The sequence below is a fragment of the Antechinus flavipes genome, chromosome 3, assembly GCF_016432865.1.
Source record: "Antechinus flavipes isolate AdamAnt ecotype Samford, QLD, Australia chromosome 3, AdamAnt_v2, whole genome shotgun sequence".
NCBI lineage: Eukaryota > Metazoa > Chordata > Mammalia > Dasyuromorphia > Dasyuridae > Antechinus > Antechinus flavipes.
In genome coordinates this window covers 52,695,750-52,719,869 of record NC_067400.1, presented here as the reverse complement: position 1 = coordinate 52,719,869, position 24,120 = coordinate 52,695,750, and the positions used below count along the sequence as shown (strand labels likewise).

Below are 24,120 nucleotides of genomic sequence, written 5' to 3'. Positions count from 1 at the left end.
TATACATGTCTCCCTTAGCTAAACTATAAGGATCTTATAGGCAAACTGCCTGCTACATGATATGTATTAAATAAATGTTTGTTAATTATTGATTGATCTCTATTTGAAATTGATAAATTCTTTTCTTTAAAATGATCCTCTTCTCTCTTCCTTCACATCTGCACTGAACTTGGGTTTAAGAGCCTTGAGCTCTGCTACTTAGCATTTTTGGGGACACTGAATAAGCTTCTTCTCTCCCAAGTCTCAGTCTCTTTATTGCCTACATATATTACAAATATCTATACAATGTCATAACACCTAGAGTAAACACCCTAGGATTTTCAATAAACCTTCTGGATTATACTCTTGGAAAAGAGCTGCAAAGGATGGACAGGTAAATAATAGGTTGAGATCTGTATCTGAAAGGAATACCTTCATTGATAAGATCACAGATTCAATGAAATGTCAAAGAAGTCAACTGATTTTAAACATTAAAAATAATTTATATATCAAAAAAGAACAAGAAATAGATCAAATGATCAAAAAGAATTTACTAACTGCCAGACACTGTCCAGAGCCCTCAAAATGCAGTTTTTAACCTTTTATACCTTAATAGCTTAAGGTATTAGATATTAAATATTAGATATTAAAACTATTAAAGCTTAAAACTGTCCTGACTTTGGGACATAGATAGATAGACAGAGTAAGAAATAGACTAGAAATATATAATAGCTATCCAGATATAGACAAGATATTTATCCCAAGATAGACATCTATTCTCTATATCTGTAGATATAGATTTATATATATATATATATAGAGAGAGAGAGAGAGAGAGAGAGAGAGATACACATATGTATGTGTACACATCTCTAAGATGAAGATTGATATATGTACAAATAATGTATGTTATATAACACATATGTAGAAATACAAATGAGTACATACTTCTTTGATAACACTCTTATGATCCATGAAACAAAGAATAATTTATGATCTAGCTATATATTGATGTTTCAATGGTATAAGTAAAAAAAAAAAAATCAATGGTCTTAGTCAAAATCAAGAAAAAAATCTCCTGAAATCATCTCATTATTGTTTCATTTTTTTTCAAACAGAGCAAGGATCTTTTCCCCATTAAAATATGAAAAGAAAATGATGTTACAATCTATTTTTGCAAATATGATCAAATTTCAAAATGAAATTTTTATTTCTTCATTAAAAAATGAAGGTTGTATTTTCTGATTCTCATTTTACAAATGTAATATAGTGATATTAATATTCTACCCTACTGCTTTGTCATGATATGGATGTTACTCTGAGTTTGCAAAATCTAAGCCAGTCAAGTATAGTACCAAACTTCAAACGGATTAAGAGCAGACCCAGTGATATGCCATATATCTGTCAATGGAGGAGAACTCGGCAAAGCTACAGAAGTTCCTCCCCTCAAATTGACCAACAAATAGAGAATTTCTTTGGTAACAGCAATTCAGCTCCCAAGGCATCAAAAGGAATCTGCACCAGTGGAGGGAGCAATCTCATTGATAAAATCATGGGGTTTTGTTGTTCATATCATTACAGACTAGAATATATTTTCTGATCATTTTATAGAAGATGGCAAAAAATATCTGAATATTTCTAAATAAATATTAAAAAGTGACTTCATAATAAACATAATAAACAGAAATTTGCTTTGAAAAGGAAGATGGGCAGTTCATATCTCTCTTTGCAAAGGTTGGAAAGTTAATGTACTGCCTATTGCATCCACTGTCAGATAATCTTTATAAGTTATTTGCTGAACTGCTTTCCTTCCCACTCCCCTTCTCAAAAATCTTTGTCAAAGGGAATGGTTTAATTGAAGGGGGTTTATACTTGGAAATTTAAAAAATTTGGAAAAGAAAAACAAAAAAATAAATAAAATATGTTTTTAAAAAATCATTTCATGCCTATGGATAATTACTGTGCCTAAAAGGTTCATGGAAATAACTGAAAGTCTAAAAAAGGTAATCTGATCCTAATTTTAAAAAAATATCACTCTTATTGAGTTTGATGCAGCAGAAGGAATTGAATTTGGAATCAGGTGTGTTGGAATGGAATTTTAGCTTAACTATTCATGACTCATGTAGGAGCAGGCAAGTCACTTCCAATTTTCCCTTCTGTAAAAAGATGGGGATCAAATTAGATAATTCCTAAAACTATTGCTAGCTCTAAGTCTCATAGCTCTAGATTTAATTAGCATTTGACGAGTTTGTCTGTATTATTAGTGTGGTCCCTGAATCAATGAAATCATAGGTTCAGTCCTTATCTGCATTCAATAAATGTTTATTATATGAAAGAAAATTACCTGGGCATATACCCTAATGAAATGTGCTACATCTAACTGTGCCTTGGATAGAAAAGACATGGTACGTGTTAGTTAAGATAATTTTATTATGGTGTATCATGTGTTTTCTTCATATTTCTTTTAAATATGTTTATTACTGTTAAACTGTTATTATTACAGGTAAATTACTGTAAACTGTTAAACAATAAAAATCCCTTTTTTCTTTTAGCTTCCATTAATAGGCAACCTTATAGTCTAGGAAGGATGCTGGATTGGAAGGCAAAGGACTTGATTTATAATCCTAGTACTGATAAAATAAAATCATAATGATGATAATTTCTTATAAAATTAATAATAACATTCATATAACAATTTAAGGTTTGCAAAATGCTTTACAAATAGGATTTCATTTGATCTCACAACAACCTTGGGAAGAAAAAGGCTTTTATTATCCCCAGTTTTTAAAGAAGGAAATTAAGGTAAGTCAGAGGTTAAGACTCAGGGTCACACAGCTAATAGTGTCTGAGTTTGAACTTACATCTTCCAGACTCAAATCCAGGATGATCCATTCAACAAATTGCCTCCTATCTGCCACAAAATTCTGTCCCTGGTGCTGTTCACTTAAGTGACTTGATGGAGGCATAAAAGGTATATTTATCAAATTTGTGTATGAGACAAAAGTGGGATGAGAGGAGTATAGTTGGACAACACAAAATATGTGGGATATCATAATCAAAATCTGATTAGAGCTTAATTGGTTTGAAGGATAAAACAAAAGGAACATGACAAAAGACAAGTAAGTACCTCAGAAGGACAGACCAAATAAGTCCAAGTTGCCTTAGCAGGCTTGCACAAATAATGATGCTGTGTTTGGCCACTGCTGGCCAATGGTGCTGCTTCCTTCCATGAAAGGCAATCTTCATGGAAAACATTTGAAATAATTTTTCTTTGTTATTCTGTCACTACACTGAAGAGCAGAGCAGCACATTCCTCAGCACGTTTGTTGCCACCTTGAAAAAATTATTTTTCCTCCTTTTTGGAGGGATGAAATAAAATTACAAAATCATTTTTGTCTCTGATATGGAAATTAAAACATCATAATAGGTCACCCATAGCAGATATAGAGGCTGCTATCTCTGCTTTAGACAAAAGAATAAAACATAAGCTTCTCGTGGTTATGTTTGTCAGTGTCCTTTATAATTTTGATTATACTCATGAATCACCATAAATCCCTTTAGCAAATGGCATGTATTTCACTTGTATTTTTAACCATTTAAAATCCTCTAAAAATACAAATCTTAATAGAGTCTTTTGCTGTTGCTATCCAGTCATGTCTGATACTTTTGGGACCCCATTTGGAGTTTTCTTGGCAAAAATACAGGAGTGGTTTGCCATTTCCTTCTCCAGTTCATTTTACAAAAGAGGAAACTGAGACAAATAGGGTGAAGTAACTTGAGTGAGAGCAGATCTGAACTCAATTCTCCCTTTCTCCATTTCCAATACTCTATTCACTGTGCCACCTAGCTACCATAATAGGGTCCTAGCTGGTCTTTTAAAGAAAAAGGGAAACTGTTTAAGTATAATCACTGTCTACACTTCAACTGATCTGATCACACCTTCATAAGAACTTACCTGATGCACTAATATTAATAATAATAATAATAATATTAATTATTTTGATGTTTTAAAGAATTTTACCCATGTATTATATATAATTTAATTCCTATAATAACCCTGTGAGGCAACTGCTATTATTATCCTCATTTTACTGATGAGGATACTGAGAATCAGAAAGGCTTTAGCAACTGGCTCAGCAACACAAAGATAATAAGTATCTAAGTAGAATCTGAATCCAGGTTTTCCTGACTTTAAATCCAGCATCCTGTCCATCAGGCTTTGCTGCTTCTTCATAGACATTTCTACAAGATTCAGGATGTACATGCTTGGGCATGCACATACACCCACACAGAATGCAATAAAATAACCATGAAATAAGAAGGAAGTTCTGCAAGGAGCTGTGGTTTCCAAGTCATCCTGTTTGTAAATGGCCAGGGTTGTTTCTCACTTCTGTTGCCTCCTTTTGTTCATTTTCATTGCTCAATAGTGTCAGTGGCAGAGGAAGAAGATATGGGAGAGAAACACTCAAATTGGAACATTTTTCTGCTTGTTAGCAATTCTTATAAAATTTGAATGAGAAAAGGGCCAATAGCTGCAATGCATCATTTAATCATGGCATGTCTTCCATCTAGTTTAACAGTCGGGAGCTAACTCTAAAGCTAATTTTTTCAGGGTTAGCCTTCCAGTTAACGGTATATTCCTTATTATAGCTAACTTCTCTATGAATTTAGTCTCCCAGTCAATGGGTTACTCCCACCTCCTGATAGCTTCCCTTTAATGGTGTCCTCCTCTTGGTTTAATTGTGTGCTCCCCTAAGGAATTTGTCTTTTCTTTTATTAATTACTAAAAACCTTTTCTTTTCCTTACTGCCTCCTCTTGGAATTTAGGCCATTTTTTGCCTCTTGATTTAGAAGTCTATGCCTACAAATTCTTTTGGGACACTAAAGACTGGCTATAACCCATTGTACTTTTGAGGTATCCCTTTGTACCTCATTATTTGGTGGCTCACTCCATCATTCTGCTGGCTTGGAATTGGAAAAGTCTGATTTCACCCAACAACCTCCATATTTTGGAAGCCTGTATGGGGAACATCTGGCTTTACTTCCTCCATTTCAAGATAAGCTCCTTTTTCTTTTCCTTTGTTTTTTCTTTTTTTTCCCTATAGCTGGGACACCTGGAAGACTCCAGGAAAGCTTGCTGGATCATTGTTGAGCTTCAATGCTCAGTGAGCCCTACGCTCAAGCATACTTTCTTTGACTGGGAATCTTGGGAACATTTACAGTTTTTGGCATACTTCCCTTTGGGATCATTTGTCATTTTCATCTCTCCAGGACATTTTTTCCACAACTTATTCAGCCATTTCCCAATTGATGGGCTTCCACTCCATTTCTAATTCCTTGCCACCACAAAAAGAGCTGCTACATTTTTGCATATGTGGGTCCTTTCCCCTCTTTTAATGATCTTTTTGGGATACAGACCCAGTAGTGTCATTACTGGATCAAAGGGTATGCACAGATGGATAGCCCTTCATAGTTCCAAATTGCTCTCTAGAATGGCTGAATCATTTCATACCTTCACCAACAAGACATTAGTGTCCCGGTTTTCCTACATCCCCTCTAATATTTACTATTATTTTTTCCTATCATTTTAGTCAATCTAAGGTACTACATAAAGAAGCTAATCTGAAATGGCACCCTAGAGTTGTTTTAATTTGCATTTCTCTAATCTGTAGAGATTTTAGGGCATTTTTTCATATGACTATGGATGACCTTAATTTCATCTGAAAATTGTTCATATCCTTTAACCATTTATCGATTAGGAAGACCTGTGTTCTCATAAATTTGACTCAGTACTCTATATATTTGAGAAGTGGGGCTTTTTATCAGAAACACTGGCTGTAAAAATTGTTTGCCAGGTAAACTACAGTTTCTTCAAGTCCAGGTAAGAGTTGGATAAAAGTAGACAGCAGAGGTGGATGAACAGCCCTGAAAAGGGCTTGGTAAGCCTCACACCAGAGTGCTAGTAACACATAAACTTCCAGTGCATTGTACAATCAACCGTGAGTGACTCAACAACACAATAATATTCTGAAGGACTTATGATAAAAAAAAAAAAAAGAAGGAGAAGGCTCTAAGCATGTCTGTCCTAAATTGTTGTTTGTCCTTCTATTTTAAAGAGAGCTAATGATAACACAAGGGCCATGTTTTGACTTGGACACAAATTGGATTTAGTTGAGATAGAGTTGTGCAAAGTCATCAACCTCACTCTCTCCTCCAGGATCAATAAAGTCTAGTGGCAAGGCAAAAGTCAAGATGACTAGTGATGGTCCGAGATGCAGTAAATGACCTTGGTCTTTTTAAATTAAGATCCTTTCCACATCTCAAACTGTTGTCTAAGACAATACCCATTCTGTGAATGAGGGCTAGGTAAGAACTAACATAAAAGATGGCCCAGTTTACCATTACAAAATTATCAGTTGGGACAGGAAGACCAGCAGATTTTGGATCCAGAATGGAAAGCATTGTAATTACACTCCTTCTAAACCCATCAAATCCTAAACAATGAACCACAAAGGCTTGGATGGGGAGCTATTATCACCATTCAATGAGAGTCAGAGTGATTTTGCTTTGAAATTATATTTTTTACTATTTGAAACACAATGGACTTTTTAAAAGCCTTTTTTTCAAAGCTATATTTCAAGAAAGTCTTCAATGTGAAAACTACTGCAGGATAAAAAGTAAATTGTCCCGGCTTTTTTTTAAAAAGAACAAAAAATAATTTTATGAAGAATAGTCACGTTGTAGAAATCACACCTCACCACTGGGTATTTATGGTAGATGAATAGTGACTCTCTGACCCATCACCAGCAGGGTATGCTGAGAACTTCTAGAGAATATTTGGAATATGACTTTTTTCATGCAGTTTCACTTTTGCCCCATCTCTTCAGTGAGTAAGACCCTGCCTTTGCAAAGACTGAGCTAGGTTAGAGGTTCAGGAAAAGCCTGTACTCATATACAAAACAGAATTAGTCTTTTTGGGGAAGAAACCGATATTCTTTTGCTCAATGAAATGTATACTGTAAGTGAGTAAGAGGCCCAATCTCCCTCCCCTTTTTCAGTTTGGGTGAAAATAAGCATGAGTGGGTTAACAATATAGCTCAGAGCTCTTTGCTTTATCTTTCCTTCCGAACTTTTCTTGCTGTTCTTTCTAGGTTCCTAGTTCTTAACCTTTGCATCATCGTGCTCCTCATTCTCACTCACTTTACAAAGTTATTAAATACTTAATTGGGTATAAACACCATGATATTTGCTGGTAATTCAAAGACAAGACTGAGAACACAGTCCCAGTCTTCAAAGAGCTGAAATAAAAACAAACACGAATCTCCTTCTTCAAAAAATGGAGATTATGTAAGGGGCTTGATGGGTTTCTTTTCATTGTAGCAACTCTACATTTTTTGACTAATTACTGAGGAATATGGTAATCATTTGATAACTGTCTGTCTGACCTCATTTAGGGCTGTTTTGTTGTTTTTCTGGGATAGGATAAATTAGCACATTCTAAGTATGTATAGGAGCTGAAGTTCAAGGTGTTGATCTTATTTAGAAGATGATCTTTAATTTTTTCAAAGAAGCAGAACAACAAATCATTAAACATAAACTAATTCCAATTTTTTTAATAACAGGAAAATTGTGCATTTTAATGTGTGGAAGAGAATATCCTTAGAGAAGCTGAAATCTATAACAGTCATAAAGCCAGCTTATGTTTGTTTGAAATCATGGAAGTAATCTGTGCTTACATTTATAATTATAAGAAACTAAATTATGGACAACCATAGCAAAATGAGCAGAAACCTATTTTACTTTCTCTTAATTGGATTTCTGTTTTGTTTTCCTTTAAAGTAGTCACCCCAAGAGATATATGCTTATTCCTTCTCAAAACGTTGCTAAAGCTCCTTTTTGGCAAATGAATTCAGGGCAGTTAATCAGGAACCCAAGAGAATCAGTGTCTTCATTTTATTAAAATCAAACGTGATTAAGGTGACTTTTTAAAAAAAATGTTTCTTTTGGCCACTAGAGGGTGGATTCCACCTACAAATCATAGAATCTGATCCTCAAAGTTGGAAGGCATCTCAAAGGTCACCTCCTTAATAGATCCCTTCTACAGCACCTCAGACAGACCACTGAAAAGGACACTACCATTCTCCACAAGGCTGTGTCCCATTTTTGCCTACAGTGGACTGATCCCTGTCTCTTGCAGTTTCTACCCATTGTTTCTAGGTTGCATCCTCTCTGGCCAAGCAAAAAAAAATTTACTATTTCCTTCCATATGATAAAACCTTTAAATATTTGAAGACAGCTATCACATCATCTCTCTCCTAATTTTTTTTTATTTCTCCAGGTAAACATCCTTAGATTCCTCAAGTGATTTTCATTGTGCTTTGTCTTAAGTCCTCTCACAGAACTCCTGCTAATTCTGCTAGTGATTATATTAATTTTATGCTATATGTTATGTATATATCACATTATAATATATTATCATATTAACATATATGCAATATAATAACATATAATATATAATATAATTTCCTCTGATAGGAAGAAAGGGAGGGAAGGAAGAAAGAAAGGAAGAAGGAAGGAAGGAAGGAAGGAAGGAAGGAAGGAAGGAAGGAAGGAAGGAAAGAAGGAAGGAAGGAAAGAAGGAAGGAAAGAAGGAAGGAAGAGAAGAAAGGGAGGAAGAGAAGGAAGGGAGGAAGAAAGAGAACAAAACTAAGATTTATCATTTTGGCTTTGAAAAGTTATTCTTCAAAATACTGATAAAATTACCAGGGACAGGCAATTTTTCATATATATTTATAAATAACATAAGTATCGTTTATTTTTGTTACATTACAATAGAAATTTACTTAGTGTGAAGGGACATTTAATTCATATTAAATTTAAAATATAAAAATTTGTTGCTTTTATATGATTAAGAGAAAGAAATCCCAATCTATGGGTATTCATCTTTATGGACTTTTTCATTTTGTCATTGACTATGAACAGCAAAAAGATTTTAAATGTTGTACAAGAGGAAATACCATTTTCTTTATGCAGGTATTTTGAATAATTTAATGGCTATGCAGGTAACAGAATTCATTAAATTTATTTCCCCTGGTGGAGAATTTGAACTCATTAAAATGTATTACCCTCAGGTAAATAGGCCACTGCAGATCCAGTAATACTACAATTTAATTCCTCTGATGTTTAATGAAGAACTGTGAAAAAAAGATTGCCCAGAAAAATGTAATTTTCTTAAAGTTCTTAGTGTTTCCCTCCAAATATTAATAAGCTTCCCTGATATTCCTCACTGGGCTGATTTTCTCAGTTGATTTCAACTACAATGAGTACGGTGTGAAAATAAGTAAAAACACTTGCAAAAATATTTGCAATGTTATGCTTATGGATAGAAGTTAAGGTTCAACAGACCATGACTTATTTTAAGACAAACTCAAGCTTTCAGCAGGCCCTATTCTATTTAAAAAAAAAAAAAACCTCAAAGATTAAGCCAATTCAGTGGTTGTGTTTTTATAGCTAAGTTACATGTGCGTGATCATTGGCCTTAAAACCAAACTGAAAACTCATAGTATTTTCCCCTTTTCATTTTGAAACTGTCCATTTGGTCAAGTTATGGGGGAAGGGAAAAGGAGGGAGTTTGGGAAGATAGAAATCACAGTCAATCTGCTATTTTAATAATTCATTAAGAGGAAAAGCCTCACCTTTTACCAGCCTGCTAAAGTTTTTAAAAACCTTCGATAGCTAAAACATGACATGCTAGTACATTAATATATATATATAGAGAGAGAGAGAGAAAGAGAGATAGCTATTTATTTTACTTTTAAAACTGCAATTCTGTGGTTACAAAATCAGTGTTAAATACTATGGTAAAAATCATTTGTACTTTTATTTCAAGTCATCAATATTAGGAAAAAGATAGATATGTATACATAAATATATATGTATATATGTATGTGTGTATGACTTTCCATTAAGGAAATCAAAGACTCCTACCATAAGCTTACACCATAAACATAGCAAAAGCACCTGGAAGCAGAATGGGAGCATTTGGGGCCAGGAAAAGGAGGATAAAGGCCTCATTTAAAGGTACTTGTCATTACAGAACGGATGGAGTGAAAAGCTTCTGAGACAAAGGGAATTGAATAAAGATTAGAAAAAAAAAATTAAAGACTAAGGCCATGCTACAAAGTCCTGGAAATATAAAGGGAGAGAGGTTCTAGTTCTCAAGCAAGTGACTCTTATCAAAAAAAATTAGGGAAAGCAAAAGATAACTATAGTCAGGAGATTCATTTCAAAATCCCTTGTGGATTCAATGATTGGCTTAAAGCATATTTTAACTTAAAGATGGAGTATCATTAATGTAACGAGCAAGCTACGACAGAGGGCAAACATGAAATTACACATAAGTGGTAGAAAAATTTTATCAAAGAAATGCATAATTGAAAAGGAAGATGGTTCAATCTCATAAGAGGAGGAATCATTGCTGCTCCATTGGCATGGATAATATCAAGAGAATTTAAGGACAGCTCCCAGGATATTGGGTTTACTTCTGTGATGAGCTCATGGAAGGATATATTCATATTTATTCTGTATATATTTACATGTGTACCTATTGTCTCCCCTTATATAATACAAATTCCCTAAGAAGAGAGATTTTTAAATTCTTGTTCTTTGCACCCTCGTGCCTAACACTACTTGAAACATAGTAGGTGTTTAATGAATACTTGTAGATTGTTTGGTCGACATGGATATGGATTAATAAGATGGGTGGACATGAATGGGCCATGGTCCACTGGGTTGAAGAAAACATTAATGATTCATCACACAGATTCATCAGAGTACAGGAGTTTATCATTAATTAATGCAAGTGCTTTCTGAGTATTTTATGTAATTTGTTTTGTGTATTTTTTTTAAAAATACCGAATCTCAGAAAAGAACATGACACTTATAGCATGATCTTTTTCTTCCCTAGCTATAGCAGCCAACCATTAACATCAAGTTTTAATTTGTGACCTTGTCACTTAGTGTCTGTATGACATCGGAGAAGTCCCTTATCCCTGCAGTCCTCTGAGGGGGTTGGATTTTATGATCTCTGAGATCCTATACTGGGAAGTCAGTCATGGTAAGAACCAAGTGCTAATGGAATATGGGAAATATAGTAATGTTTGTCATCTCCCTCAAGCAGAAAAATAAATTTGCCATAAAATACATAAACTAAGGAGTCCACCAGTCAGAGATATTAGGACTAATGGGAGCTATTAAAATTCCTTCCAGGTTTCATTCCAGAGACAGAATAGAAATAAACAAAAAAAAATTGAGTGACAGCTGCCACCTGCCTTAATGGAGGAAGGTGTCCATCTGGGGCCATGGGAGGGTTGCAGACTGGGTCAGTAGTATCATATTCCTCACCTCCATCACAAGCTTTTGCCTGATCAGAATGACTTCAAACATCCCAGACACACAAAGAAACCAGAATCTGAATCGAGGTTTACCGGCTGAATAATTCATTCCTTTCTCCTATTTGATCCAGCTGTCCAAGCTTTTCCCCAGTCCATGAGGGGTCATCTCAGTGAGAAAAAGCCACAGAAATAGCCCTCAGACAGGCTAGGTCTATAATGCAAATGACAGATTTGGGTGGGGGGAGATTATTTAGCACTATACAAATTGGGGACATTCAGCCATAATTCAGTTGCCTTTTGAAATATTTTCCCCATCCTCCATTAGCTTATTAGTATTCCTTCGTTAAAACTTGATTCAAGTTAATATACTCAAGTAGAACAAGCTTCTCGTGAATATCCATGAGGAATGAGTTTCGGAGCTACAAGCCTTTCACTTAAAAAGATGTCAGCCCTGCAAGTTCCCAAGCCCACAGTGGGAAAGCTAGACAGTCTATGATTCTTTGATATTCAGGGCTTAAACCACAAAGAACTTTATAGAGAAAATTAACAACCTGAACCTCACCTAGAAGAAAACTGGCTTCCAGAAAAAACTTCAGAGGACACATAAAATGTGATCCATGCCCTGGAAGTGGAGCCAAGCCTCTATTCTGCACTGACTGCATCCACCGAGAGGTTGTTAAAAGTAGCCTCAAGAAAAATACATTTGCTCACCCAGGAGGTCAGACATCCGTGAAATATCAAAAGCGTAGTTTTTATTTTGCCCACTGCTACTACTTAGGATTCTCAGGGAACTGGAGAAGCTTATCCTGTAAGGTAGGAAGCAAAGCTTCCCTAGTGCTGGAGTTAGCCGTTCTTTCTACAGGAGAATATATCTCCTGTCACTATTTCTTGTTTGGGTGGCCCTCAATTGGGGGCCTAAAATTCACCCCCTCCTCATCCCCACTTCTTACAATCTCTAGATCTCATTAAAATATAATTCATAAGTCATATAAGGCAGAGATGAGCTTTGGGGGGGGTTGGGGCTCTGTATCCCTAATATATTGCATTATACCTTGCACATAGTAGGTCCTCAACAAATGATTATTGAATTGAATTAATTGAGGCAAGCTTAGTCATATATAAGAAGCATGATTTTACCAAGAGGGCCATTATCCTCTCCTTCAAATAGCAGCATCCTTATTCTCTTTTCAGGCTTTTTTTCTATTAAAATCTACTCTTATGAAATAATTTCAAAACTCATTTGTACAAATGGTCATCAAGGTTTATTCTGCTGTTTCTCCCAGGGATGTTTAAATTTTAACAGAGGACAATTTTTGAATCACAACAAGGAAATTCTAGCATCTAAGGCATCAGATAGAACACGGGACTTGGAGTCAGGAAGACTCATCTTCATGAGTTCAAATATGGCCTTAGATACTTAGTAGCTGTGTGGTCCTAAGCATTTACTCTGCTAGTCTCACTTTCTTATCTATAAAATGAGCTGGAGGAGGAAATGGCAGACCACTCAAGAATCTCTGCCAAGAAAATCCAAAATGGGAGTCAAGGAGTGAGACATCTGAAATAATTAAACAATGATAAAAAGGAAATTCTATTTATTTGTAAGGTCAATTTAGAAATCAGATTTCTCTAAATGCTTTTCAATTAGGCAACTAAAGTGGGAGAGTAGAATGAGTGCTGGGTCAGGATAAGGAAGATTCATCTTCCAGAGTTCAAATCTGGCCTTACATACTTACTAGCTATGTGGGCAAGTCACTTCACCCTGTTTGCCTCAGTTTCCTTATTTGCAAAATGAGTTGGAGAAGGAAATAGCAAACCACTGCAGTATTTCTGCCCAGAGAACCCCAAATGGGGGTCACAAAGAATCTAAAAGAACTTTAAATGACTAAAAAACAATTACAAATGGTTTTCAAACCCCACAAGCATTATTCTTTTCTAAACAAATTAAGCATTTTAATAATAGCCATTCTTACTCACACATATCAGCCAAGATTTTTCTGAGTAAAGTCAAAACGAAGTAGGGAGCCCTCAATAGAATGAGTGAGACTTGGGGCCATAACCTTTACTAGTCTCTCGAGATGACCTCTCATGCAAAGCTGAGCAGATGACAAAGTGGAGCACAGCAAAACTGCATTTTTAAAAATGTTCAGAATGATGGCACAAAGACACAGTTTTGCCAAATCGGTGTCATTGCTACAAGTTGACAGTAAGCTGGAAAGAGATAGAGGTCATCTATCAACGCCCTTCGGGGCAAACCTCACACAGAGCCTGGAAGCATCCCCAACAGGGCAGATGCAAAAGCAGTCAGTGAATGGAAAGACTTCATCAGTACACTTCAAAACAGAGAGTTCAGAAACAAGGACAGAGAAAAGCAAATCAAGAAATCGAGTCTGTTTTTTCCTAAACTTCTGCACACAACTCGAATCAATAAGGAATTAAGCAACAGTCTGAGTTAAAAAGATTTAAAAAGATAAGGCACAGAGGTCAGTCTCTCTGGGGGTTGTCTAATCGGCTATTCACATTGATAGAAAATGGGTTTTGGCAGATGTCATATTATCAACAATGAATGGGGAGACAAGGTCTCTAACGGGAGGTCTGGGAGATCAAGTGATCCTTGAGTGAGAATAATGATTGGAGATAACTGTGTGTGGCTAAATACCAAAGCTATAATTAAACAAAGAAATCAGAGGAGAAAGTCAAAGGGAACTAGGGACCTTGGATGCAGACCTGGAAGGGACCTCAAATGTCATAGAACAACCCCTCACTTTACAGATGGAGAAGCTGAGGGGAGGGAGAGCTTAGTGACTTATAAAAATCACAGATTGTCATTCAGTTAGGTATTAAGTATTAGAGGTGACACGTGAAAACGCCTTCTCTGAATTCAAAACCAGTGTTCTTTTCACTAGTCTCAATTTTACCTCTCAATTTCAAAGATGGTAACAAGAACAAAAAAGGGATGAAGGGATGGCAGCAGTAAGTCAGTCACTCATCAGTGAACATTAACTAAATGCCTGCTAGTAGACTGCACCAAGTACTGGGGACACAAAGAAAGGCAAAAAACAGTCCTTGGTCTCAAGAAGTTTACAATGGATAAAACAACCTTAAAACAAGACAAAGACAGAAGTTGGAAGTAATCAGCAGAGGGGGGAAGGGGGTGGTTAACAGAGAAAAAGGGAGATCAGGGGACCTGTAGAAGATCAAGTTTTAACTGAAACTTAAAAGACAAAGAAGCTAGGAGGCAAATGAAGAAGGAGAGAATTAAAGGCATGAGGAACAGTAAATGAAAATGCCTAGAACTGGGGGAGGAAAGTAAGCAAACAAATAAGTAAGCAAACAAATATCTTGAATATCTTTTATACAATGAGAAAAAAGGCATATTCTTATTCTCTCTCTCTCTCTCTCTCTCTCTCTCTCTCTCTCTCTCTCTCCCCCTCTCTTCCTCCCTCCCTCCCTCTCTCTCTCCTTCTGCATTCTGTCTCTCCTTCTGCATTCTCTCTCACTGTTTCTTCTCTCTTCTCTCTCTCCCCTTCTGCTTTTTCTCTCTCTCCCTCTCCCCTTCTGCTTTTTCTCTCTCTCCCTCCCCTTCTGCATTCTGTCTCTCCCTCCTTCTTCTCTCTCTCTCTCTCTCCCCTTCTGCATTCTCTCTCACTGTTTCTTCTCTCTTCTCTCTCTCCCTCCTTCCCTCTCTCCTCTTTTTTCTCTCTCCTTTTCTTCTCACTTCCTTTTCTCTTTCTCCTCTTCTCTCTTCCTTCCTTCTTCTATCTCCCTCCCTTTCTCCTTCTCTCCCCCTCCCTCTTCTCTCTTCTCTATCTCCTCTCTCTCTTCTTCTGCATTCTCTTTTCTTTCTCTGTTTCTCTCCCCCTCTTCTCTTTTCTTTCTACTTTTCCCTCTTTCTCTCTTCTTTTTCTCTTTCTTCTTCTCCTCTCCCTCTCCCTCCCCCTCTCCTGTCTCCCTCTTTCCTTTTCTCTCTTTCTCCTTCCCTCCTCTTTCTCTCCCTCCTTCTCCCTCTCTCACCCTCTCCCTCCCTCTGCAGTTTCATCTATCCCCAGATGAGTGATTTTCTTCAAAGATTTCCCACTGAACCATAAGCTCTGGCAGGGCCTATCAATTTGGAAGAGGTTCAAGTAGTCTGTTACTGTTCTATAAGTCTGCTGATAAGAAGCTGAGTTCCTAGAGAAATAAGACCGAAATCTAGCCATCATTTACTGAGTATTCTTAGCTGCTGAGGTAGGGAGTTCTTGTGATCTGCACTGACATAAGGGATACCCACATAAATGGATTCCTGAAGTATTCCAATTCTACTTCATCCAACACATATTTACTAATGCTTATTTTATACAAGGCATTAACTGGGGATCAGGGATCATAAGATAATGGCCTTATCCTCAAGGAGCATTCATTGCACTATAAGGATATTCATGAGTATAGAAGGAGAGAGAGATTGGACAGGTAGCAACTAGGGGCAGGAGGCAAATCTGCCTTCCAGAGGCATCACCGAAGCTGAGCTGGAAAGAAGTCAGGGATGCTGAGACAGGACTAAGGAGCAGGTATATCCCCCTCCTCAGAGAAACATGGTGAGATAGGGAAAGGAGTGAGGGGAAGAAGCAGCAGTCGAGGAAACAGAGGTAAGGGATACGATGAAGAGTTTAAGAGCTGCCAGTAACTGAGTTTGGCTGGCATATAAAATGTCTGAAAGAAATAATGTGAGAAAAAGAAAAAAAACAAGAAAAGCAGACTCGAAGCAAATACAATGAATGACTCATGTATATTTTTCCAGGGGATATACAAACACTAAGGAGTGAGGTAGTCTTTCAGCCAAGTCACCAATGACCTATTTAAGACCTTGAAAGTAAAGGCAAGAATTTGAAACTTAAGCTACCATCACCTGGGCTTAAATGACCTTATTAGAATCTGAGGAGCATGAGAGAGATGTTTAAAACTTGCTGTTGCATCTTTAAGGATAAACTGAAGGGAGAGGCAAAAGATGTCACCAAGCTTTACTTAGAGCATGACAAATACAGGTATCAACATCCTGTGTGAGAAAATGGATCGAGTTTTCTGTTTGATATGCTAAAAGAAATGCCCCCTAGACTTAGCTAGGAGGAAAAAAGGAATCATAAAAGCATTCCCCAGCCAAGGTTTCTTGATATTGCAAGAGTTCCATTTCCATACAGCTGTGCTAAATAGGCATTGGATTTTAGCCAGCAGGATCTCATCAAAAAGCAGGAAAGCTGAGCCATTAATTCTGGGCTCCCATGAAGAGGGTAATGGCAATGGAAACCAAGACATGACCTGGCTGGTCCTTTTATGCAACCATGTGTCCTACATATAAAAGGAGAAATTAACCTGGTACAAATTCCTGAAGCTACGCACACATGAAACCTTTTCAGAAGAAAAAAATCCATCATTCTCAATGAAGAAGCCTAATGTGTTACCTGTTTCTAACAATGACGAGATAAAGATACCCTGATCACATTATTAGAAATAGACTAGGTGATGGGAATCAACGATTTCAAATCCACCCTGACACTTCCAAGTTGTGTGACTTTGGGCAAATCACTTAACCCTGTTTGCCTCAGTTTCCTCATCTGGAAAAAATGAGTAGAGAAGGATATGGCAAAGTATTCCAGGATCTTTGCCAAGAAAACCTGGAATGGAGTCACCAAGAGTTGGATTCCACTGAAATGATTGACCTACACAAAAATGATAGCAATGAAGATCTTCAAAAGCTCCCTTTCCTCAAACAAGTTAGAGAGTCTAATTCAACAAGGATTTGTTAAATGCTCCCCGTGTCCTAGACAATGTTTTAGGCACTGGGGATTCAAAGACAAAAATATAATCACCCGCATCCTCAAAGAGCTTGCATTCTGCTGGGAAGGAAAGCATAAAAGAACATCTGGATAATCCCTTTGCTTCTGCACCACCTATCCAAATTGTCAGAAACATCAAGAACACCCACAGGCAGCACTTCATAGTGGATAAAGAACTGACCTCAGAACTGGGAAGATCTAGGTACAAGAGCCTCTCCTGATGCATATTGACTGTGTGACCCTGGGCAAGTGACAACCTTCCATATTTCAGGAAATTCTCTAAGGCACCAAGATGCAGAGAAGTTGTCCCCCTTTACCCTTAGGTAGTAGGGGAGTGAATTCATGGATAGTTCTCTTCAGTAATGAAATCACAGGTATTGTCTAATTCCAGAGAAAACACACCCTCCAAAAACATTCTTCAGTTACAGCTTCCTTGTCCTCTGAAAGACATCATTCTAATTTAATTATAAAATTTTAAGTGAAAAAGGCAGCTTACAGAATCAAGGAAATCAAGATGGTTGGGAAACATGGAGAAATGCAAAAAAGGAAGGGGGGGGGGGAGGAAATTGATTCTCAGCTCTTTTTTCACTATCTCTGGCATTTCTCTGTATATTAATCTGGTAGTGCTGTAGATACAATGCCAGAAATGAAATCATCAAGCTCTAAGTTCAAATTCAGCTTCAGACACTTAATAGCTATGTGATCCTGGGCAAGTCGTTTAACCTCTGTTTGCCTCCATTTCCTCAATTACAGGAATAAATAACAGAACCTGCCTCTCAGAGCTGTTGTGAAAAACAAATGAGATAATAATTTTAAAGTGCCTTACATATAGGAGGCATTTAAATGCTTATCTTCAATTATAACCAAACCACACCTTTCATATTTCCACAATTTTATATGTGACCATGGGAATTATTTTCCATATGTCTACTGTTTCATTTTAAATTCATGCCATACAGCCAATCCAACAGTTTGGATTTGAAATTTGTGCACACGAATCTTGCACATTTCAGTGTTCGGTTTCAGTGTCAGGAGACAACCATCTGTAATTTTTTTAAGGCCGTGTGCTTCCAACCTGTAAATTTTTTAGAATATGCATTGCCCATCCATTAACATGGCTGTTTGAGAGAAAGGACCTTAGGGTGATTATACAGCACTGACATTTTATTACTTAATATTAAAATCCCATCAAAATCTCTCGTTCAATAACCTGAAAATGAGGTTTGAAAAAGAGAGCGCCTGGCAGATCTGACTTTCTGTAATCAAAAAGGCATTTTTTTCTGTGTGTCAGATATAGAATAATTATCAACTTGATATGATTCCAGGCTGCTGCCCCATTATGGAATTGGATGTGTTAGTGATCCATAAAGATGACTGTGTATGTTGCTCTCCAGCTTGATACCCAATTTAACCTGTTCTCATGGGATTCTTCTGTTATGCAAAAAAGTGGTACAACAATTACATGCTTCAAGAGATTAAGACCAGAACCGGTGCATTGCGAGACTTGTCACAGTCATCTCCTAAATTGGTAATTCAGACCAGATGTTAGTTAAGGTGCCTTTTTCTCACACAATGCCTGATCCAGGACAGTTTCTAGGACAGCACCAACCTAAAGAGCCTTTTCAAAGTATTTACCAGAATCCCTTGGTGACATGGTCTTTGGAATTCTATGCCAAGAGACTCTTGGACTGTGCCTGATCATGCATAAATATAGGTCTTTAAAGTTTCTGAGGTGTTTTGCAAACCTTATGTTATTTCATGTTTCATAGATTTAGAACTGTAAGGGATCTCTGAAATAATCTAGACCAGCTTCCTCATAAGAAGCAATGAGGTCTTACCATCCTAAACCTAGAGTTAGGAAGAACCGAGTTCAAATTCATCTTCAGACACTTACGAGCAAGTAACCCTGGGCAAGTCACTTAAGTGCTTTCTGCTTCAGTTTTCACATCTGTAAAATGGGAATAAAAATAGCACCAACCATCCAGTGCTGTTGTGAGGATAAAATAAAATATTTGTAAAGTACTTTTCAAACCTCAAAACATTGTAAATACTAATTGTTATTGCTATTATTATTATTCATATTATAATTATTAATAATAATAAATAAAGCGATTTTTCCCAAGGACCTAGTGAGGTGTACTACAGATGTTATTATCCCTACTTTTCATGTGAAGAAACTGAGGCTTATTGGAATTGTGACATGCCCAATAACTATAACAATCTAGTATTTGACAAACCCAAAGATCCCAACTTTTGGGATAAGAATTCACTATTTGACAAAAACTGCTGGAAAGATTGGAAACTAGTATGGCAGAAACTAGGCATAGTCCCACGCTTAACACCATATACCAAGATAAGATCAAAATGGGTTCATGATTTAGACATAAAGAACAAGATTATAAATAAATTAGAAGAACATAGGATAGTTTATCTCTCAGACTTGTGGAGGAGGAAGAACTAGAGATCATTATTGATCACAAAATAGAAAAATTTGATTATATCAAATTAAAAAGCTTTTGTACAAATAAAACTAATGGAGACAAGATTAGAAGGGGAGCAATAAACTGGGAAAACATTTTTACAGCTAAAGGTTCTGATAAAGGCCTCATTTCCAAAATATATAGAGAACTGACTCTAATTTATAAGAAATCAAGCCATTCTCCAACTGATAAATGGTCAAAGAATATGAACAGACAATTTTCAGATGATGAAATTGAAACTATTTCTACTCATATGAAAAGGTGCTCCAAATCACTATTGATCAGAGAAATGCAAATTAAGAATACCACTACACGCCTGTCAGATTGGCTAAAATGACAGGAAAAAATAATAATGAATGTTGGAGCGGATGCAGGAAAATTGGGGCACTGATACATTGTTGGTGGAGTTGTGAACGAATCCAACCATTCTGGAGAGCAATCTGGAATTATGCCCAAAAAGTTATCAAACGGTGCATACCCTTTGATCCAGCAGTGCTACTGGGCTTATACCCCAAAGAGATACTAAAGAAGAGAAAGGGACCTATATGTGCCAAAATGTTTGTGGCAGCCCTGTTTGTAGTGGCTAGAAATTGGAAACTGAGTAGATGCCCATCAACTGGAGAATGGCTGAATAAATTGTGGTATATGAATGCTATGGAATATTATTGTAAGAATGACCAGCAGGATGAATACTTAGAGAGAACTACATGAACTGAAGCTGAGTGAAATGAGCAGAACCAGAAGATCATTATACACGTCAACAACAATACTATATGAGGATATATACTGATGGAAGTGGATATCTTCAACAAAGAGAAGATCCAATTCAGTTCCAATTGATCAATGATGGACAGAACCAGCTACACCCAGAGAAGGAACACTGGGAAATGAATGTGAACTACTAGCATTTTTGTTTTTCTTCCCAAGTTATTTTTACCTTCTGAATCGAATTTCTCTTGTGCAACAATAGAACTGTACAAATATGTACACATATATAGTATTTAAGATATTCTTTAACATGTTTAACATGTATGAGATGCCTGCCATCTAGGGGAAGGGATAAAGGGAGGAAAGGGAAAAGTTGAAACAGAAGTGATTGCAAGGGACAATGTTGAAAAATTATCCATGTGCATGTTCTGTCAATAAAAAGCTATAATTAAAAAAGAAATTAAAAAAAAAAAGAAATTAAGACATGCCCCAAGAGTGACAGAGCTTAAACTCACACCCTGTCTAATTTCCAATCAAATTCTCTATACCCATAAACACTATTTTTGCATAGGATTTAAGATATAAATCCTGTCCTATAAGAAATCCTGTTTCGTGGTAAAATGTTAAGAGGTTCTGATTTATTATTGTTACTAATAATATCATTTTTCTTTATAACTCACCTGTTCTGTAGGTGGATGAATCTTCATAATGAAATTCTCATTCTGACTGCAGAATGTTACTCTACTGTTATTTTCCTGATTCTATTCATAGGACCCTAAGATGTATCTGGCAGGGACTTTAGAAATCATGTAGTAAAACCTACTCATATTAAGTATGAGTGAGATGAGTCCCAGATGGGGGAACAAGTCCAAATTTGCAAATATAGTAAACAGTCCAGCTAAAGTCCAAGGATCCAATTCAAATTTCTTAGGACTCAAATTGAATGTTTTACTCATTATAGGGCCTTCCTTTATTATTAAGGAATAACATTGAGAGGTATATTTTAGGACTATTTTTAAAGTATTGTATAGATATAGAGTGCTTCCATGTACACGATCACAACTGATTCTTAACAACAACTAAACTCTTTATCATCTTTTTCCAAACCATCCCTCTTTTTCACTATCTCCTAAAACCCCTCTAACTAAATGTTAAATGAAGATTAAATGAAGATTTTAGAAAGCTTAGGAAGGAAATGGAAGGATCAAAGATTGGCAAGTATTCCATTATCTGACCCTTCTCTCTAAGGGCTTCATAAAGAAAACGTGGCTCCCGGAAGATAGGGAGTGTAGTTACCTTGCCTATTTTACAGATGTGAAGCCTGAGGCTGAGAGAATTTCAATTACTTACCTAACAGCTAGACCCTAAAGTTATGTTTTCCTGACTCTTTTAACTGTAGCTTGTTACCTGTAATATATAAGAAAATACATACATATATACATGTATATATACACACACACACATATATATACATACATATTATACAACCTATATATTTATATATGTATACATTTATAAATATGAATATATATATATACATATATATGTATACACACACACATTTCATATATATCGTGTGAATGTAGGAAGTATTCATTCAGTATAAAGGACACCCAGAATAGGAACTTATTACTTCTGTTATTACATCAGATATTATCTCTGACATAAAAAAGATGCCAGAATTCACTTGTTATTAAATGCCAACTGAAAGGGAAGTGTTCATTTTATTTAGAGAAATGATTTAGACATTATTGAAATTTCTAAGATGTGTAAGAAGCTAATACAAACCAGGGTCGCAGAGACACTTGTAGCTCGTCCCAATGCTGCGGCAGGTTCCATGGGCACAAGGATTCAGGGCACAGAAGTCGATCAGCTGCGCACAAGTGGGCCCGGTAAATCCCGCACTACAGCTGCAGGTAAAGTGAGCCCGGTCAGCATAGCACGTCCCATTATTCTGGCAGGGCAATGAGGCACACGGATCCACTTTCTCTTCACAAGATGGTCCGGAATATTCTAGGAGAAACAAAAAAAAAAAATGGATTTTTTTTTCTTTTAGAAATTCAAATAAATTTTCAAATAGATAAATTCAGACCATGTCAATTAAAATAAAGAGTTTGTATATTTTTTTCTGTCTTTTCTCCATTGTATGGATAGTTTCTGTAGTGTTCCACCAAAAAAAAAAAAAGTCAAATAATCAGAGATACAGAGGAAGCCACATAGTTCTGTGAGTCTCAAAATATAGATTCAAGCCCTGTTTCTGAGGCACTTAGGTAGAATAGTGAGAGAGCCCTGGATGTGGAATTAGAGAAACCGGGGTTAGAATTCAGCTTAAGACACTTAGTGATTTAATCTCTTCTCCCTCAGTTTCCTCATCTGTAAAGTGGGAATAATCTAGCACCTACCTCCCAAGGTTATTTCTAAGATTAAATAAGAACATAATTTGAGGGGCAGCTAGGTGGTGCAGTGGATAGAGCATAGAGAGTTTCAAAGACCTGAATTCAAAAATGACCTCAGACACTTAACACTTAATAGCTTTGTGATCCTAAACAAGTCATTTAATCCCAAGTGCCTCACAAAGATAAAAGATAAAAAATAATAATAGTAATAATTTGAAAATGTTTAGCATAGTAATTTGTGCATACTAAATGCTTTACAAATGACACGAGCTGCATAGTAAACACATAAAAATAACCTATTTAACTGTTTTGAATCTCAGTTCTCTTCCATGTAAAATGGGAATAGTATACTACTTGATTCATGGGGTTAGTGTAAAGGAAGAATCTATAAACTTTAATGTGGGGGTTCATAGCCTTTTTTGTGTCATGGACTCCTCTGGCAGTTGGGTGAAGCCTGTGGATCCCTTTTTAGAATAATGTTTTCAAATAATTGAAGAACATTCTATATTTAAATTAAAGATTAGTGAAAATAATCTCCATCCATTTTCAAAAAATCTTCTGAAATTCATTCACATTCCCCTTTAAGTGCTTTGTAAATATTCCTATTAGTATACATAAATATAAAAATAACAAAAATATAAAAAATACATAAAAATATAAATATAAAAATAAAGTATAGTACTTTAAGATACGCAAAGAGAATATGATGAAATCCTTTGAGGATTAAAAATATTCCACCAAATAGAAGTTGATTTCTTATAGAATTTTAGAATCAAGAAGATTTAGCTTCAAGTCTGAGCTCTAACCCTCAAGTGCCATGTGAACCTCTACATACGTCCATCAGAATCAGATCTCTGATCTGAATTGATCCCATAATGCAGATCTAGAAGTATTAACAGTGATCTAGTCTGATCCATTATTTTGTGGAAGCTAAAACAGGCCCAGAGTGGTAAAGAAACCACACAACTAAGAAATAGGATGATCTAGGAATAAGTTGTCTCATCATTAGCCTAATATTTTTCTTCCCTATACAACATTCTTTTCCTTCTTATGTGTCAAGAAGTTTGGTTAGAAGTAGCCCACCCCACCTGGACCAACCAGATCTCAGTGAAGTTCACAGGGCTGCCAATAATCCCATCCCCAAGCAGAAGGACATTGTTCCTGGATACCCCACCTTCTTCATTAGGAATTCTGGTCAAATGCACAGAGGAAGTGTAGCAGACACTGAAGCACAGTGCTGTTCAGAGCTCTGTGAGACTGGCTTTGAGAGGTAGTGATCAACTTCACTCTACCAGCTGTGTTTGTTTGATTAATAAGAAAAAGGAGACTATCTAACTAATGCAAAGCAGGCTTTTTC

At 36.2% G+C, this 24,120-nt stretch overlaps 1 protein-coding gene across 1 annotated transcript in view; it reads right to left on the bottom strand.

Annotated features, from left to right (window-relative positions):
• The window catches only part of DNER (delta/notch like EGF repeat containing), a 330,352-nt gene that overhangs the window by 48,778 nt on the left and 257,454 nt on the right, over window positions 1–24,120 (bottom strand). The window contains exon 8 of the mRNA XM_051983379.1: window positions 22,156–22,380. Within this exon, the coding sequence (XP_051839339.1) occupies window positions 22,156–22,380 (225 nt within the window). The remainder of the gene's footprint in view (window positions 1–22,155; window positions 22,381–24,120) is intronic.